Source organism: Hyperoodon ampullatus (assembly GCF_949752795.1).
Source record: "Hyperoodon ampullatus genome assembly, chromosome: 2".
NCBI lineage: Eukaryota > Metazoa > Chordata > Mammalia > Artiodactyla > Ziphiidae > Hyperoodon > Hyperoodon ampullatus.
The window spans coordinates 101,654,458-101,673,253 of NC_136915.1; the positions used below are offsets into that span (position 1 = coordinate 101,654,458).

Sequence of the window (18,796 nt, forward strand, 5' to 3'; positions counted from 1 at the left end):
AGATTTTGGACCTAAGTAGGAAGTCAATATTTGTGTTAAATGTCATCAGCTAGATTTACCTTATGGTTTCTGCTCTTTGTGATCTTTTTGGACTTGTTACTTAGCAATATTGAGTATTCTGCCCAAATTTGGTTCATCTATGAATTTTATAAGCATGTCATCTATGTCTACATTTAAATAGTTGATTAAAAAGCTAATCAGGGGGCTTCCCTGGTGGCGCAGTGGTTGAGAGTCCGCCTGCCAATGCAGGGGACACGGGTTCGTGCCCCGGTCCGGGAAGATCCCACATGCTGTGGAGCGGCTGGGCCTGTGAGCCATGGCCGCTGAGCCTGTGCGTCCGGAGCCTGTGCTCCGCAACGGGAGAGGCCCCAACAGTGAGAGGCCCGCATACAGCAAAAAAAAAAGAAGCTAATCAGGGCAGGAATGAAGACAGCTGTGGAATGAGCTCTGGGGCCAAAGAGGTTGGGTTTGAACTCTAGTGCTGCCACTTAAGAGCTGTGTTATTTTGGGCAAATTATTTTAACCAGTCTGTGTCTTAGTTTCCTCATCTGTAGAATGGAAATAATGATAGTATGTTTTTCAAAAGGTTGTGGTGAGAATTAAATGAGTTATGTGTATGAAGTGCTTAGACTACCACTTGGCACATACTAAGTGATCAATCATCTAAGCTATTGTTGTTGTTGTTTTTATTTTATAAACCATCTTAGATGTTCATACTCTTTTAACAGTATGTCCTATTATTGCTGAGTCTCAAAAATGTGATTCAGGATGTGTAATTAGACCAAAAAGTTTATCCTTCTATAATAGGAAACATGTTTTGGAAAATGTATAAAATAAAATCTCAGCCAGATATACGTTTACTTGTTTTTTCTAAACTGGAAGTTTTCTGATATGCTAATTGAGGGGTTGTATAAAATTGAGGGCCTAATTCTTCCTCTTTCTTGGTGTAGGTATGGCATCACAGCTGCAGGTGTTTTCCCCCCCATCAGTGTCGTCGAGTGCCTTCTGCAGTGCAAAGAAACTGAAAATAGAGGCTTCTGGTTGGGATGTTTCTGGACAGAGCAGCAACGACAAATACTATACCCACAGCAAAACCCTCCCAGCCACACAAGGGCAAACCAGCTCTTCTCACCAGGTAGCAAATTTCAACATCCCTGCTTACGACCAGGGCCTCCTCCTCCCAGCTCCTGCAGTGGAGCATATTGTTGTAACAGCTGCTGATAGCTCTGCCAGTGCTGCTACATCAACCTTCCAAAGCAGCCAGACCCTGACTCACAGAAGCAACGTTTCTTTGCTTGAGCCATATCAAAAATGTGGATTGAAAAGAAAAAGTGAGGAAGTTGACAGCAACGGTAGCGTGCAAATCATAGAAGAACATCCCCCTCTCATGCTGCAAAACAGGACTGTGGTGGGTGCTGCTGCCACGACCACCACGGTGACCACGAAAAGTAGCAGTTCCAGTGGAGAAGGGGATTACCAGCTGGTCCAGCATGAGATCCTTTGCTCTATGACAAACAGCTATGAAGTCTTGGAGTTCTTAGGCCGGGGAACATTTGGACAGGTGGCTAAGTGCTGGAAGCGGAGCACCAAGGAAATTGTGGCTATTAAAATCTTGAAGAACCACCCCTCCTATGCCAGGCAAGGACAGATTGAAGTGAGCATCCTTTCCCGCCTAAGCAGTGAAAATGCCGATGAGTATAATTTTGTCCGTTCTTATGAGTGCTTTCAGCATAAGAATCATACCTGCCTTGTGTTCGAGATGCTGGAGCAGAACTTATATGATTTTCTAAAGCAGAACAAGTTTAGCCCACTGCCACTCAAGTACATCAGACCAATCTTGCAGCAGGTGGCCACAGCCCTGATGAAGCTCAAGAGCCTTGGTCTAATTCACGCTGACCTTAAGCCTGAAAACATAATGCTGGTCGATCCAGTGCGCCAACCCTACCGAGTGAAGGTCATTGACTTTGGTTCTGCTAGTCACGTTTCCAAAGCTGTGTGCTCAACCTACTTACAGTCACGTTACTACAGGCAAGTGGCAAATGCTAAAAAGCATGTCTTCAACTAGAGATCTGTCTTTGTATTTAACATATATTACAAAGGACTACATATAACAATGAATTTATTTACAGATTTCAACACAGAATAGAATAATATATTTTGGTGTTATCCTAAATATATTTAGTATTTAATATTCCATGTGTGTGGCATTCCTATATGTAACATTTTATTTCTGAAATTTTAACTCTAGAAAAATTAATTCAGTCTGATTCTGAAGGTTGTTCCTAGTTGAATTATAGTAGCATCTGGTTCCTTCTTTACTACCATTATACCTAATTTTCCCATTATAAAGTATGTTTAAATATATAAGATGTTTACTTATATGTGATGAATTTGGGCATATGCTGCTATTTTTCCCAGGTTCCTATCTTGGCAGGTAAGATGCCTTGGGAATAATTCCAAGTTTAACTCTAGCAACATTTTATTATTTTACATTTTCTTTCTTGCATAATAGAATTGGATTAGATGATTGCTAAGGTCTCTTCTTGTTTTAATATTCTCCATAGTCCTTTGAACTTATTTGCATATGAACTTATTTGGTTATCCTAAAATGGCCTTGACCCAAACACCTTATACTTTAGTGATTTATATTTCCATATTGATACTTCTAATAAAGCTACCTTTTCAATATATAATAATTATTGGGACAGAACTTAAATGCTGGTATGTAGAAGTCTGTCTGTACTGTAACCAAGGAGCATTACTGAAAGAGAGAAGACAGGAAAGTCTTTAAATGAGCTTTTATTTCTCAGTACGTCATTTATCTGTCTAGTTATTAATTTTAAGGAATCTGATATTTTAATGGTCATGCATTAAACACAGATTGTACACTCACCCAATCACGAAGTGAAACAATAAAAAAAGATAACCCACAAAATAAGTTTTATCAAGAGATATGTCCAGCATGCCAAATGGCTATAATAAATTTTGAGGAAATAGAAATTCTGAACTAAGAATTTTATATTATGTGTGAAAATAATGTAAAGACATTTTAACCTGTATAGGGCCTCAGAAAATATGCCATCTACATATTTTTGTTTTTCTAATTGTGATAAAACCTACCTAACATGAAGTTTACCATTTTAACATGTACCATTCAGTGTTGTGAAGTATCTTCATAGTGTTGTATAGCCTTCACCGCTATATCCAAATTTTTTTTATCACCCAAAACAGAAACTCTGTAACCATTAAGCAGTAACTACTCCACCCTCCTACCCCCTACCCCTGTTACCTCTATTTGACTTTCTGTCTCTATGAAATTACCTATTCTAGATATTGCATATAAGTGGAATCATACAATATTTCTCCTTTTGGGTCTGACTTACTTCACTTAGCATAATGATTTCAAGGTTAATCTCTGAAATTCTGTAGCGTATATCAGAATTTCATTCCTTTTCAGGACTGAATAATATTCTATTGCATGTATATACCACATTTTATTTATCTATTCATCTGTTGATGGACACTTGGGTTGTTTCCACATTTTTGGCTATTGTGAATAATGATGTAATATGAACATTGGCATTCAAGTGTTTGAGTCCCTGTTTTCAATTCTTTTGGGTATAAAACTAGAAGTAGAGTTGCTGGGTCATATGTTAATTCTTTAACTTTTTGAGGAACCACCAAACTGTTTTTCTCAGCCACTGCACGATTTTATATTCCCATCAGCAATGCATGAGGATTCCAATTTCTCCATATCCTCACCAGTACACCAACACTTGTTATTTTCTTTCTCTCTCTCTTTTTTTTTTTTGATAATAGCCATCCTTATGTATGTGAAATGATATCTCATATAGTTTTGATTTGCATTTCCCTAATGATTAGTGATGGTGAGCATCATTTCATGTGCTTATTGGCTATCTGTATGTCTTCTCTGGAGAGATGTCTTAAGTCCTTTGTCCATCTTTGAATTGGATTGTCTTTTGTTGTTGCTGAGTTGTAGGAGTTCTTTATATATTCTGAGTATTAACCCCTGGTCAGATACATGATTTGCAGATATTTTCTCCCATTCCATGGGGTTGCCTTTTCACTATATTGATAGTGTTGTTAGCACAAAAGTTTTAAATTTTGATGAAGTCCTATTTGTCTTTTTTGTTGTTGCTTATACTTTTGGTATATTCAAGATATCGTTGTCAAACCAATGTCATGAAGCTTTTCCCCATGTTTTCTTCAAATAGCTTAGCTCTTATATTTAAGCTTTTGATCCGTTTTGAATTAATTTTTGTATGGTATAAAGTATGGGTCCAATTTCATTCTTTTGCATGTGGATATTCAGTTTTCCCAGCACCATTTGCTAAAAAGACTGTCCTTTCTCCATTGAATGGTCTTGACACTCTTGTCAGAATCCTTTGGCCATATATGTGAGGGTTCATTTCTGGGCTCTCCCTTCTGTTCCATTTTTCTAAATGTCTGTCTTTATGCCAGTACCATGCTTTTTTGATTACTTGTAGCTTTGTAATAAGTTTTGAAATCAGGAAGTGTGAGACCTCTAGTTTTATTTTCTTTCAAGATTGTTTTGGCTTTTTTGGAGTCTCCTGAAATTCTATATGAGTTTTAGGATGGACTTTTCTAATTCTGAAAAAAACCTCATTGGTGTTTAGAGGGATCACACTGAGTCTGCAAATCACTTTGCGCAGTATTGACGTCTTAACAACATTGTCTTCCAATCCACCCTAATCTATTTTTATCTTTTCTTTTTATAGTTTTCTAAAACTCTATCACAGTAATACTTGATGATGAGCCTAGGGCAAGTGGAATAGCAGCTCAGGCATTCCTTCTTTATATAAATTTTATCCACAGTGGTCCTGTGCTTGTTGCATTGTTGCTTTATTAGAGTCCATTAAATCCTCACCCTCTTGTCTTTCAGAAAACCTCTCTGAAATCCTTTTGACCATTGAAGCATTCTGACTCCAGAGCCAGCCTTCCTCTTACCCTCCTTTTTACATTGCATTGTTTACATTGATTCATCTTGCTGATAACATGGCAAAGTACTATCAGTTGACGTAAATTTTTGCCACCATGCTGCCTCTGTTGGCCATGGGCACGGCTAAATGACTCAGGCAGTAAAAATACTTTATTTCCTAGCCCACTGTAAATGTAAATGTAGACTAATTCCAAGAAAAGTTGCGTCTTTGGGGCTTGAGTTTTAGGCACAAAGGTTTGTCATGCTTATAAGCTCAATGCTTTTCCATTCTGAACAGGCTAGCTGGCCTTAATGCTGAGATCACTTTGTTATGTATGGAAGGACAAGATCTAGATAAGGAAAACATATTTTCAGTTTATCCTAGACAAACAAACAATCCAATTTCATCTGACACTGAAACCACAGTTAACACCTAAGCCACAGATGTAGGAAGTTAGACTTTATGTAACATCTCTTATTTGGTTTGATGCCTCTGAGATGGGTGGGAAGAAACAAGAGTGTTCATGAAGATGAGCAGAGAGTGATTTGTGCTGTTAAGTGATTCCAACCTCAGCTTGCTCTGGGTTCCAGTGAAATAGAGCTTTATGACTTAGGTGGAATTTTTCAATTTAAAGGAGTTTGAAGTTGGGAAATCAAAACGCAAGGATTGCTATTTCTACCTCCTGGTTATAGCAATGAGAGCCTGTTTAGTATTTGTTCTCAAAGGATGGGATGTATCTTCAAAGAGGAGAGTCACCGTGTCCAAAGTACAATTAATGCCATTTTCCTACTAAAGGGAAGACTGCTAGTTTTGTTTTCCTTTTTCCTGTGCTTTAATAGGTAATCTTTTTTACTGCCCAGTTGTTAGGATGTCAGAGCTGGAAAGGGACCTAGAAGAGTAATTAACTTATTATATAGATGAAATAGAACAAGAATTTCAGTGTATAGTTTATATTGAGGGATTGAGAAATATTGGAGGCCAAGGGGAAAGATGATATAGTAATGAAAATATTGTCAAGAATTTTGATCTGAATTCAGAGGTTAAAACATTCAGTCTTTAGAGGTGAACCTGCTCTAAATGATGTTCAGTAAAAGAAGATAACTTAAGTCTTTTTGCTTCCTGGAGTTTACATAAGTCTAACACTTTTAGGCTCTAATGAAAGTGAAAAGTCCTCAATAGACTGAGCAGCCTTAGTTTATTTTACTTTATTTTTACTGCTTTCCTTTTTTTTTCTTTTGATACTTACCTTTTTGCATGGTAGATGTGGTAGAGTTAACTGTTTTGGTTGAGCTTTTACTTGAAATACTTAGCTGCTTTTGTTACTCCAGAAGCAGAGGAAGACCAAATGGAAAAACTGATTCCAGTCAGTCTTAAGGGGTTTTTTGTTTAGTGGGGCTTGGGAGATGGAATTAGTGTTTTTCTTAATTTCCCTTAAACTTTAAGCCTTAGAAGCCTAACAGTTATCACATCTTATGGCTACCTTTTTAAAGAAGTAAGTTATTGGGTGGCCTGGCCCCTCCCTGTGACCTGCCTTTTGGATTTTAAAATGTCTTCCTGGTATAGTGGGAATGGCAAAATCAATCTGCTGCTCTTCAGTTGATGTTTAGGAATGTTCTAAGCCCAGTTTTTATTTTGGCACAAAGCCATTTGCATTCTCCCTGCCAGCTATTTTTGGCACTGTCATGAACTTAGAAATTAATGAGTCTGCTCAGTGAAAGTAAAAATTTTGTTCCTTTTCAATTTTAGAAAGGCTTTTATGTTTCTGGGTACTCTTACCCTCTAGTTTATTAATGCTATCAAACATGCCACAGTGGTTGTATTTAATTGAACTCTGAAATTCCATCAGTAATATGGGGCTCTAGCCACCTGCGACAGGAATATCACTTTTTTGTTTTCTTTGGCTAACAGAACCACAGTTCACATCAAATAGCCCCAAAATTGATGGTATTAGTGGTTTCACCCTTAGCTGTCAAATAGTGTAAGTCCCAGCAGGCCTGGATCTTCTGCTGTTTCTGTTCAAGGATCAGGAAAGTTTTTAGACCCTATGGAGTCCTCTAATTTACCATTTTCTAGGGGCTACTTAGAAAATTACTCTGGGAGGATATTCTTATTTGGGGAAATATCTTTATACCCTCCCCACTCAGTCTTTGTCTGCCCCCCCATACACACAATGCAGCAATAAGCACATACTGCTTAAGAATAAAATTTGGGAAACCTAGGCACTTCATGAGGAGACATGGCCTATTAGATGGTTCCTAATGGAGAGATCTGCTTTTCCATTTAGCTCCTGATTAATGAGGGATCTGGATCTGGAGTGTCCTTACAGATTCAAATTGTGTGACTTGTAAGAAGGAAAGGAAATTATTTGGAGATGATAAAGTGTTTCAGAGCTCAGACCTTGGATCCAGACTGCCTGGGCTCCAGCCTTGGGCAAGTTACTTAAACTGCCAGTGCCCAGTTTCTACATCTGTAAAATGGAAATAATACTTTCTTACGTAGAATCTAAGGTGCCATTGATTATAAGACGAAATATAATATTATTTATGTACCAATAAGAAAGTAAAGGCACTGCCATTAAACTAAAATATACCATCATCTGCAGGAATCTTCTTAATTTTAGAGATGTTAAAATGTGAAAAATGTGTACCTTATAATTGATGACTTAACAGTGATAATATCTACTTTCATACGATTGTTGTAAGAATTAAGTGAACCCCACATTTATAAAGAACTTAGTGCATGGCACATACTAAGTACTATATAAGTGTCATCTATTATTATCAATATAATATTACCTATTATTAGCATCCCCCTTTTGAATCCATTTATCTCTTAATTTTAGTTACAATTTGAAAAATACCATGTATACCACCATGCCAAATAGATGAGTATAGATGGGTATGTATTTAACTTTTACTTATTTAGAGACAGTATAATGTACTCAACTTGAGAGCTAGGCTACCAGGATTCAAATTCTAGCTCTGCCACTTATTAACTGTGTGAGTTTGGGCAAATTACTTAATCTATTTGCCTCTGTTACCTCCTCTATAAGTATAATATAGAGGGGATAATAATTTTGCCTTGGATATATTCATATATAGAGAGCTCTTAGTTTATGGTATTACCATAGTTTTCTCTTTAAGGTTTCGTAGGGTTGGGTTTCTCACATGGAGTGTTAGTGGAAATGAATATTTCTGAAAGCACACAGAGAGTTCAAAGTTTTAAAAGAGTGGTGGTATAATAATAATAGTCATTGTTTTATCTAACACTTACATAATGCTAACCATGTGCCAGGCGCTGGTCAAGCGCTTTAATATTTGAACGACATCATTATCATCATCATCATTATTTTTTACTTATTTATTTTAACCTTACCACAACCTTATGTAGTAAGAGGTACTCATCTCCATTTTATGAATGAAGAACGTGAGGCTCATAGTGGGAATCAGCCGCATAGCACAGGGAGATCAGCTCAGTGCTTTGTGACCACCTAGAGGGGTGGGATAGGGAGGGTGGGAGGGAGACGCAAGAGGGAGGAGATATGGGGATATATGTATAGCTGATTCACTTTGTTATACAGCAGAAACTAGCACACCATTGTAAAGCAATTATACTCCAATAAAGTCGTTAAAAAAAAAAAAAAGAACCTGAGGCTCAGAAAGATTAATTGCCTACAGCTGTTAAATAATGGAATTAGGATTTGAACCACTGTGTCTCTACAGAAGGCATTTCTGTCATAAAGGGGTATTTATTGATCAGGCCATTTAATTGATTTTTCTGTAATTAAAAAGTTTCTAAGAATAAAAAGAATAAATCCATAATCCCTTATCTGTAATTTCTAAATTCAGAAAGCTTTCAAAGCTAAAAATCTTTTTCTAAGTTTGGTATAAACTTATTTATTGGCAAGACCTGACTTGAATCAATGTAAGGCTGTTTAAAGTATTTGTCTGGCTTAGTGTGATTGCTCATATGTTTTGTTGCAGAAGTATTAATGTGTTTGATTATGGGATGCTTCCCTAAACTCCATTGGGATTATTATGAAGTATGTAGTTTATGCATGGGTAGTACCTTTCTGAAATTCAAAAAGCTCAATTTCAAAACACATCTGGGGCCAAGAGTTTCGAATTATGGATTTTATACCAAAGATTGTTTTCAGTTTCATTAAATCAATGTACCTTTACCTGATACTAAACCAAGACTTAACATAGTTAGTTTCCCAAAATAATGTGTAATTTTTTAAATTTGCTATTTTTGTTTTTTCTAGAGCCCCTGAAATTATTCTTGGATTACCATTTTGTGAAGCTATTGATATGTGGTCATTGGGCTGTGTGATAGCTGAGCTGTTCCTGGGGTGGCCTCTTTATCCTGGTGCTTCAGAATATGATCAGGTAAGAGTGTTTATTTGGATGACAATAGAAAGCAAGTAGTTACTGGTGAAAGATTCTAGAGGAATAGAAGTACTAGTGAAGTATTTAGATTGTAGGGAAAGAATAGTCCAATTAAAAATAATTCTTTAAAGAATAGAATTTTCTCTACCTGCTTCTTAGTCTGAAGTTATATTTACAATTCTAAACTTTAAAAAGGATTTTATTTTATATTACTTTAGATTCCTACTTTTCCAGATCTGTAATGATTTATTAGAGACTTAACTTGTCAGCCAATGTGTCTTGTGAATTAGGATATGAAAGTAGAGTAAGGATGTGAAGTTGGAATTTTAACAGCAAACTTTGGCTCATTCAGTGCTGCTTATTCCCTTTTATACATGACACACACTGAAGTAATTACTCTTTGCATACTGAAACACATTGGACCCTAGAAGTTGTGATGTGTATTAGGTTTCTGTAACATAGGATTTAGGAGGGAAATCTTATGAGTTGAAAAGTATTGTAACAAATTATGTTTCAAAACGGACAAGCTTTAGAAGATATGCTACAACTTCCTAAGAAACTGGTCCTGAGGAAAAAAGTTTTGCCATGGAAGTAAATTGTGAATTCTCATTTTTTGTTCTTTCAAAAAAATGGTTCTAACTACTATGCTATAAGCTCTTTGAGGGCAGAGACTGTTTGATTCTACCAGTGTATCCTCAGCTGCTGACATTGCATCTGGGACACAGTAGGTACATCAGGTTTTTTTTAGTTTTTTTGAGAAATGAATGTTTATTTCGAACCATTAAAAGAGAAAAGAGCAAAATAGTGTTTTTCCCTATTCAACCTGGAATTTTGACTCCTCAGTCCATTTTAGAGTAGATGTAACATTTACCAACTTTCAAAAATTTGACTCTGGATTTGTCTCTGAGTGAGACATAAAAAATGAGTTGTCCTTACGATAAGTAACCAGTTACATTGAGCTTTGTAATTTTTCAGTCTTTCATCCACCTTGTGAGACATGAACCACCTTCCTTATTTTAACAACAACAACAAAGAAGTGTGAGGGAGATTAAATGATGCAAAACCACAGTTACTTGAACCAATCCATTGATTCTCCTCTTTGGGTTTTAGACTCTTGAGAATCTGAGGAAGCTATGGATCTTCTCAGAAAAATATGCTCACAGTGTTTTATATACAAAGCTAGGGAATTCGTGGAACCCCCGATTAAGAAACCTTGCTCCGAGCAATTATAGCCTCTAAAGTGCCATTCCTAGGCCAAATGTTTTGTGGTATCTCTTCAACCTTAGTAAACAGATTGCATTGTAAATATTCCTAGGAAGTGGAACCAAATAAAATAAGATTTAGAAGCTAAGGTACAATGGGGGGTTACCTTGTAAAGAAATGATATGGTAGTTTTGAGAATTTTTGCCTGGTGCGTGCACAGATGCGAAACTGGGTTGTAGGAGAAAGTTGTTTTTTCCCCATGCTTAATAATGAATAAATAGGGTGTTGCTGTTGTAGAGCAGGATTGGGAATACTTTATCTTTATGCATCTTTGCTTATACAAAAAGGTTCCTGTGGCAGGATCCTTGTTCTTACAGCTGAGTTTTTTTAAAAACAACTTTATTGAGATATAATTCACATACCATATAATTCAGCCATTTAAAGTGTGCAACTCAGTGGTCTTTAGTATGTTCACAGGGTTGTGAACCATAGCCACAATCAGTTTAGAACATTTTCATGACTCTAAAATGAAACCCGGTACTTACTAGCAGTCAGTACCCATTCTTCCCTAACTACCCCACCACCACGCTGGGAGCCAGTAATCTACTTTCTGTCTGTATAGATTTGCCTATTCTAGCATAGCATATTCATCACATACAATATGTGGTCTTTTGTGCTGGGCTTCTTTCACTTAGCATGATGTTTTTCATCCATGCTGTTGCCTGTATCAGAACTTCATTACTTTTTATGGCTGATCAATGTTTCATTGTGTGTATGTATATATGTATATAAGTGTGTGTGTGTCTGTGTGTGTGTGTGTTTATATCTATATCTATATATATCTATATCTATATCTATATATATATATATGCCACATTTTTTTATGGGCTCATCTGTTGATGGACACTTGGGGTGTTACCACCTTTTGGCTGTCGTGAATAATGGTGCTATGAATATTGGTGTACCAGGGTCTAAGTCCCTGTTTTCCGTTCCTTTGGGTATAAAGCTAGAAGTAGAATTGCTGGGTCATATGCTAATTCTATGTTTAACTTTCTGAGGAACCAACAAACTGTTTTCCACAGTGGTTATACCATTTTACATTCCTACCAACAATGTACAAGAGTTGCAGTTTCCCTACATCCTTCATCCTTGTCAACGCTGGTTATTTTCTTTCTTCTTAAAAAAAATGATAGCCATACTTATGGATGTGTGGTGGTAGCTCATTGTGGTTTTGATTTGTATTTCTCTAATGATTAGTGATGTTGAGCATCGTTTTATGTGCTTATTAGGCATCTGTATATCTTCTTTGGAGAGGTCTATTTAAGTCCACTGCCCGTTTTTGAATTTTGTTGTTGTTGTTGAGTTGTAGGAGTTCTTTCTGTATTCTTATTATTAATCCCTTATCAGATAAGTGATTTGCAGATACTCTCTCCCATTCCATGGGGGTGCCTTTTCACTCGGTTTAGAGTATTTGCACAAAAGTTTTAAATTTTGATGAAGTCCAATTTGCTTATTTTTTCTTTTGTTGCTTATACTTGTGGTATCATATCCAAGAAATCATTGCCAAATCAGGTGTCATGAAGCTTTTCTCTTATGTTTTCTTCTAAGAGTTTTATAGTTTTAGCTCTTACATTTAGGTTTTTGAGTCATTTTAAGTTAATTTTTGAACATGTTGTAAGGAAAGGGTCCAGTTTCTATCTTTTGCATGTGGGTGTTCATTATCCCAGTACTACTTGCTAAAAGACTGTTCTTTCCCCAAGAATTGTCTTGGCATCCTTGTCAAAAATCAGTTGACCAGGGCTTCCCTGGTCATGCAGTGGTTGAGAGTTCGCCTGCCAATGCAGGGGACATGGGTTCGTGCCCTGGTCCGGGTAGATCCCACATGCTGCTGAGCGTCTAGGTCCGTGAGCCATGGCTGCTGAGCCTGCGCCTCTGGAGCCTGTGCTCCGCAACAGGAGAGGCCACAACAGTGAGAGGCCCACGTATCACAAAAAAAAAAAAGAAAAGAAAAAAGAAAAAAGAAAAAAAATCAGTTGACCATAAGTAAGTATAATGATGTATGTCTGGATTGTCAATTCTGTTCCATTGATCTATATCCTATATCTATACTTATGTCAGTACCACACTGTTTTGATTACTATAGTTTGGTAGTAAGTTTTTTTCTTTCTTTTTTTTTTTCAATTGAAGTATAGTTGATTTACAATGTTGTGTTAGTTTCAGGTATACAGCAAAGTGATTCCCGTGTGTGTGTGTGTGTGTGTGTGTGTGTATTCTCTTTTCAGATTCTTTTCCATTATAGGTTATTATAAGATAATGAATATAGTTACCTGTAGTGTGTATCTGTTAATCCCAGACTCCTAATTTATCCCTCTCCTCCCATTCCCCTTTGGTAACCATAAGTTTGTTTTCTATGTCAGTGAGTCTATTTCTGTTTTGTAAATAAGGTCATTTGTATCATATTTTAGATTCCACATATAAGTAATATCATATGTATTTGTCTTTCTCTGGTGGTAGTCAGTTTTCAAACCAGGACTTTATTCTTTTTCAAGATTGTTCTGGCTATTTGGGGTCCCTTGAAATTCCATATAAATTTTAGGGATTTTTCTATTTCTGCCCCAAAAAAGTTATTGATTTTTTTTTTAATAGGGATTGCTTGAATCTGTAGATCACTTTAGGAAGTATCACCATCTTAAAAATATTGGCTTCTGATCCATAAACATGATCAGATTTATTTCGGTTTTCTTTAGCAGTGTTTTATAATTTTCAGAGTTCAAGTTTTATACTTCTTTTGTTAATTTTATTTCTAAGTATTTTTTTTGATGCTATAGTGAGTAGAATTATTGTCTTAATTTTATTTTAAAGATCCTTCTTTTTAAAATTTATTTATCTCTACAATGGGTCTTTGTTGCTGTGCATGGGCTTTCTCTAGTTGCGGCGAGCGGGGGCTACTCTTCATTGCAGTGTGTGGGCTTCTCATTGTGGTAGCTTCTCTTGTTGTGGAGCATGAGCGCTAGGCGCGCGGGCTTCAGTAATTGTGGCATGCGGGCTCAGGAGTTGTGGCTTTCAGGCTCTAGAGCGCAGGCTCAGTAGTTGTGGTGCACGGGCTTAGTTGCTCTGCGGCAGGTGGATTCTTAACCACTGTGCCACCAGGGAAATCCCTTAATTTTACTTTCAGTTGTTCTTTACTAGTGTATAGAAATGCAGTGAGTTTTGTAATCTTGTATTCTGCACCCTTGAACTCTTTTTCTGATAGTTTTCTAATTGAACTCTAGTTCTAATGGTTTTGGATTCCTTATAATTTTCTAACTACAAGATCATGTCGTCTACAAATAAAGATAATTTTACATCTTCCTTTCCAATCTGGATTGCTTTTTTCCCCCTTGCCTAACTGCTTTGCATTGAACCACACTAGTACAGTGTTGGAAAGAAAATAGCAAGAGTGGATGTTCTCGTCTTGTTCGTGATTTTAGGGGGAAAGCAGTCTCTCACTATTAAGTATGGTATCAGCTGTGGATTTTTTGTAAATGCGATAGCTGAGATTTTACAGCAGATGTTTGTGAGTCTTGAAGTCAAATATGTTTACCCTCTCTAGATATTAGTTAATGGCTTCACCTTTGTTGGAAACATTTCAATTGTTTAAAATCACAAATGGGCTTCCCTGGTGGCGCAGTGGTTGAGAGTCCACCTGCCTATGCAGGGGACACGGGTTCATGCCCCGGTCCGGGAAGATCCCCCAGGCCGCGGAGCGGCTAGGCCCGTGAGCCATGGCTGCTGAGCCTGTGCTCTGCAATGGGAGAGGCCACACAGTGAGAGGCCCGCGTACCGAAAAAAAATATAAAAAAAAATAAAATAAAATAAAATAACAAATGACAATAATACTTTCTGTTTGCATAAAGGTAGGGCCTTTGTTGTTGCTTTATTTTAAGCTATGTGAAAAGCAGTGTATGATAGTTCCCATTCTACTTTCACAGTTTAACTCTTTTCATTCTATAATATTAAAATTTTTTAATGTTTTAATTTTGTAAGTGCATTATTGTAGAGAAATTAGAAAAGATGCAGTAAGCTAAGAGACAAAAATTTCAACCTTTAGTGGTTCTACCCCTCAAAGGTAACCTGTTACGTTTTGGGATATTTTATATTTATTTATATATTTAATTTGTTAATTTTCTTTATGTATTTATTGACTACTGTCATAGGTACTCTGGTTGCTGGGGATACAGTGCTGAATAAAACATTGTCCTTGCCCTCATGGAGGCTATAGTTTGGTGGTGGGAAATAGACATTAAATAAATAATCACACAAATAATTATATAGTACAATTGGGATAAATTCTATGAAGGGAAATGTAGTTTTGCAGTTTGTGTGTGTGTGTGTGTGTGTGTGTGAGAGAGAGAGAGAGAGAGCGCAGACATGCGCTCACACGCGCACACATGCATGTATGGACATGCATGTATCTCCTGACCATGTATGTCCTAATGCCTCTTGATTATACTCATTTTTTCCTATTGCTATTACCCTCATCCAGGCTGTCTTCATCACTTACATGGGCTACTAGACAACCTCCCTTTTATCTACTCTGGCCTCCCTCTAGTCTTTTTTCCAGAGTGATTTTTTTTCAGAACACAAATTTGATCATGCCACTCCCATGCTCTTTAGTGGTTTCCCATGATTTAGAATTAAGGGCTAAATCCTTAATATGGCCTCTGAGCCTCTACCTGGGTTGTTCTCCTCTTCCTCTCTTCCTTTCTAGATTTGATCTTACACCATTTCTTCTTGCTTTTCTTGCACTAGCCCCACTGGCATCATTTCAGCACTGGTTAAGAATGTTTCCTTCTAGCACAGGCCCTCACACATACTGTTCTCTTAGTCTGGAATGCTTTTCCACCACCCATTCATTTTGTTTAGTCAGTCCCTACTCATTTATTAGCTAACGTGTCACTTCTTCAAGGATGTTTTCCTCACCAGTCCCCAGCCTAGGTCAGGTTCCTTTGTTATGTATTTTTATAGAAGCCTGTTTATTTTCTTCAGGATGCCAATTCAGTTTGAATTATGCATTCAGTGTCTGTTTCCCTCACTTGACTGCAAGGTCTATGAAAGCAAGAACCATGTCTATTTTAACAATCACCACTGCCTGGCTCAATAAGTACTTACTGAAAGAATGAATGAATATGTGCTACATATAGTTATGTTTCATATATAAACTTACGGACATAGAGGAATACATATACTGTGTTTCATCAAATCTAAGACACCGTTCATTGAGAGATGCACTACTTTTCTGTACCTCTAAGAAAGAATGCTTCCAATTAAACCATGATTTATCATGGCTATCAATTTTAAGACATATCCTAATTTCAAAGATGTTAATGTGAAAAAATGTGCCTCTTATAATCAGTGAAGTGTAATTTTTTTAAGTGAGGTCATATTTAATTTGTAATCTGCTTTTTCACTTAGTATATTATGAAATATCTTTCTTTACAATGTCGATAAATACACTTTTACCCTATCATTTAAAATGTCTGCATAGTATTTCATTGTACAGATTTTATCCTGGATTTTAAATGTTTCACCCTTTTTGTATGGAAAAGAAGTTCACATTTAAAATGTTCTCATCCACATTAATTTTTTTTTTCTATTTTGCCAATGCTGTATTTTGGCTTCCAGTTAGGTACCTCTCACAGATTCAGAGTAATATCCTGCTGTTTTCTAAAATTGTCTTGTGACGGCCGGCCAGATTTGGCCTGTAGGCCATAGTTTGCTGACCTCTGCTTTACACTCTTAAAAAATTGTTGAGGACCCCAAAGAGCCCTGTTTATATAGCTTATATCTATTAATATATATTGCATTAGAAATTAAAACTGAAATTTTTGGGGAGGAGAGGTGAGAAGTAAGATTTCCTTGCTTAAAAGTTTCTTTCTAATTTCATCATTAAATATAGCCATTCTTATGTGGAGGGGGGATGGTTAAAAAATTACCTCTTGTTTTACTTTCAGTAGGTCAAAAAAGCATCAGATTGCTTTTTTGGATAGGGAGAATTGTGAAAGCAAACAGAAATGTGAACAATAAAACTGGGAAACTTTTATTTTTATTTTTTTAAATATTTATTTTATTTGGTTGTACTGGGTCTTAGTTGCAGGAGGTGGGCTCCGTAGTTGCGGCACGTGGGCTCCTTAGTTGCAGCAGGTGGGCTCCTTAGTTGTGGCACACAGGCTCCTTAGTTGCGGGAGGTGGGCTCCTTAGTTGTGGTATGCAAACTCTGAGTTGTGGCATGCATGTGGGATCTAGTTCCCTGACCAGGGGTCAAACCTGGGGCCCCTGCATTGGGAGCACAGAGTATTATCCACTGTGCCACCAGGGAAGTCCCAAAACTGGGAAACGTTTAAAACACAAGAATATACAGGCACGTGTCTCATTAGCTATCAGAGCAATGACATCATCACACATCACCTCTGGAAATCTCTATACCCATGAGAAAGAAATGAAAAAGGTAAATAACTTCTTAGTATTATTATGAAAATAGTTTATATTTCATAGACTCCCTAAAAGGATCTTGGGGGCCCCTCAGTGTTCCCCAGACCACACTTTGAGAACTGCTGGTCTAGTTCAAAGTAGGTGTTCAATAAATATTGAATGGGGACTTCCCTGGTGGCACAGTGGTTAAGAATTGCCTGCCAATACAGGGGACATGGGTTCAACCCCTGGTCCGGGAAAGTCCCACATTTCTCTAGGCCACGGGGAAACTAAGCCCGCGAGCCACAACTACTGAGCCTGCGTGCTACAGCTAGTGAAGTCTGTGCGCCTAGAGCCTGTGCTCCACAACAAGAGAAACCACCGCAATGAGAAGCCCGTGCACCGCAGCAAAGAGTAGCCCCCGCTCGCCACAACTAGAGAAAGCCCGTGTACAGCAATGAAGACCTAATGCAACTAAAAATAAAAATAAAAATTGAATGAATGAACATAGTACCTGACCTTTATTGATGTGGGGATAGAGAAACTAAATTGTTTAATTTTATGGTATGAGCAATTTAGAGTGGGGACAATTGACAAGAGCTAGAGTAGCCAAGGAAGGAAGAGGTTTATGGAAATTTTTTCCTAATCTCTTAAATTTGATAATGATTCAACAAACAAACAAAACCTTGGTAATCCATGAAATAGTTTGTTGGAAACTATTCTGTCCTAGAAATCTCTTAAAGTTTTTTGAACTCTGTATCAGAAATCTACAAAAAAACAAAAAAGGTCACACAGAGAATTTTCAAAACTGAGTTTTCCTTGTAAATAACAGGTATAGCAACAAGGAAGTTACTGAATAAATATTTGGGAATTATCTGTGAGTGGGTTAGCATATATATTTATCTACAGATAAATTTCATTTGTATTGATCAAATAGTTAATTTCTTTGCAGTACCTTTCTTTTTTTTTGACTAGAGCTAATATTTATAATATTTTAGTGTAAAAGTTTTTAATACTTTACCTTTTCACTCCAATCAATGTTTTGATGGTTTTGACATTTCAGATTCGTTACATTTCACAAACACAAGGCCTGCCAGCTGAATATCTTCTCAGTGCCGGAACAAAAACAACCAGGTTTTTCAACAGAGATCCTAATTTGGGGTACCCACTGTGGAGGCTTAAGGTCTGACTCCCTTGCTATACTATACTATTCATTCCTGTACTCCTTAATTCCAATTTGAATTCAAAGTTTAGTTATTAAATTCTTGAGGTGGAGGGGGGCACAGGGGGGGACAGTGGGAATGTTCGTTTGCAGGAGCAAATACTTTGAGAAATTATATCATTGTACCCGTATGGCCTTATCCTTAGTTAAAAAAACAAAACATTAAATGCCAGTTCAATTGGCTGAGGTTATTTTATAGATCTGAATCAGCAGCTAAGAAGGGGTTATGGAGAGTAGTGCTTATCATTAATTGATAGGAAGAACTAGAGTAATTTAGTAGTGGCTGTTTTTTAGAGAATTCTCAATAAATATGACAAAACAACACAATTTTATAACTGCCCATATTAAGACCTTACATATTTTCTTAAAACAAATAGATGTCTGAGTAATTTGATTAACCCAGTGACTCTGTCTCTGAGCCTATTGAATAGTTAGTATTTGAAATATTGTTTCATTTGAAAGTAGCTTTTAAAGAAAAATGGTAATGTCTCTTCTTAATTGACATTCTTCAGGAACTGTGCTACATCATTGCTTGCACATTTATTTTATCATTGTTGAAAGGGTGGCCAGGT

The 18,796-nt window shown here is 36.9% G+C and overlaps 1 protein-coding gene across 4 annotated transcripts in view; it reads left to right on the top strand.

Annotated features, from left to right (window-relative positions):
- Positions 1 to 952: 952 nt before the first annotated feature.
- HIPK1 (homeodomain interacting protein kinase 1) overlaps positions 953 to 18,796 on the top strand; it is a gene marked incomplete at both ends in the record, with an annotated part of 35,167 nt that continues 17,323 nt past the window's right edge. For all 4 annotated transcript variants that reach the window (XM_079696985.1, XM_079696986.1, XM_079696988.1 and 1 more), the window contains 3 exons: positions 953 to 2,028; positions 9,226 to 9,349; positions 18,066 to 18,185. In XM_079696985.1, coding sequence (XP_079553111.1) covers positions 953 to 2,028; positions 9,226 to 9,349; positions 18,066 to 18,185 — 1,320 coding nt within the window. The remainder of the gene's footprint in view (positions 2,029 to 9,225; positions 9,350 to 18,065; positions 18,186 to 18,796) is intronic.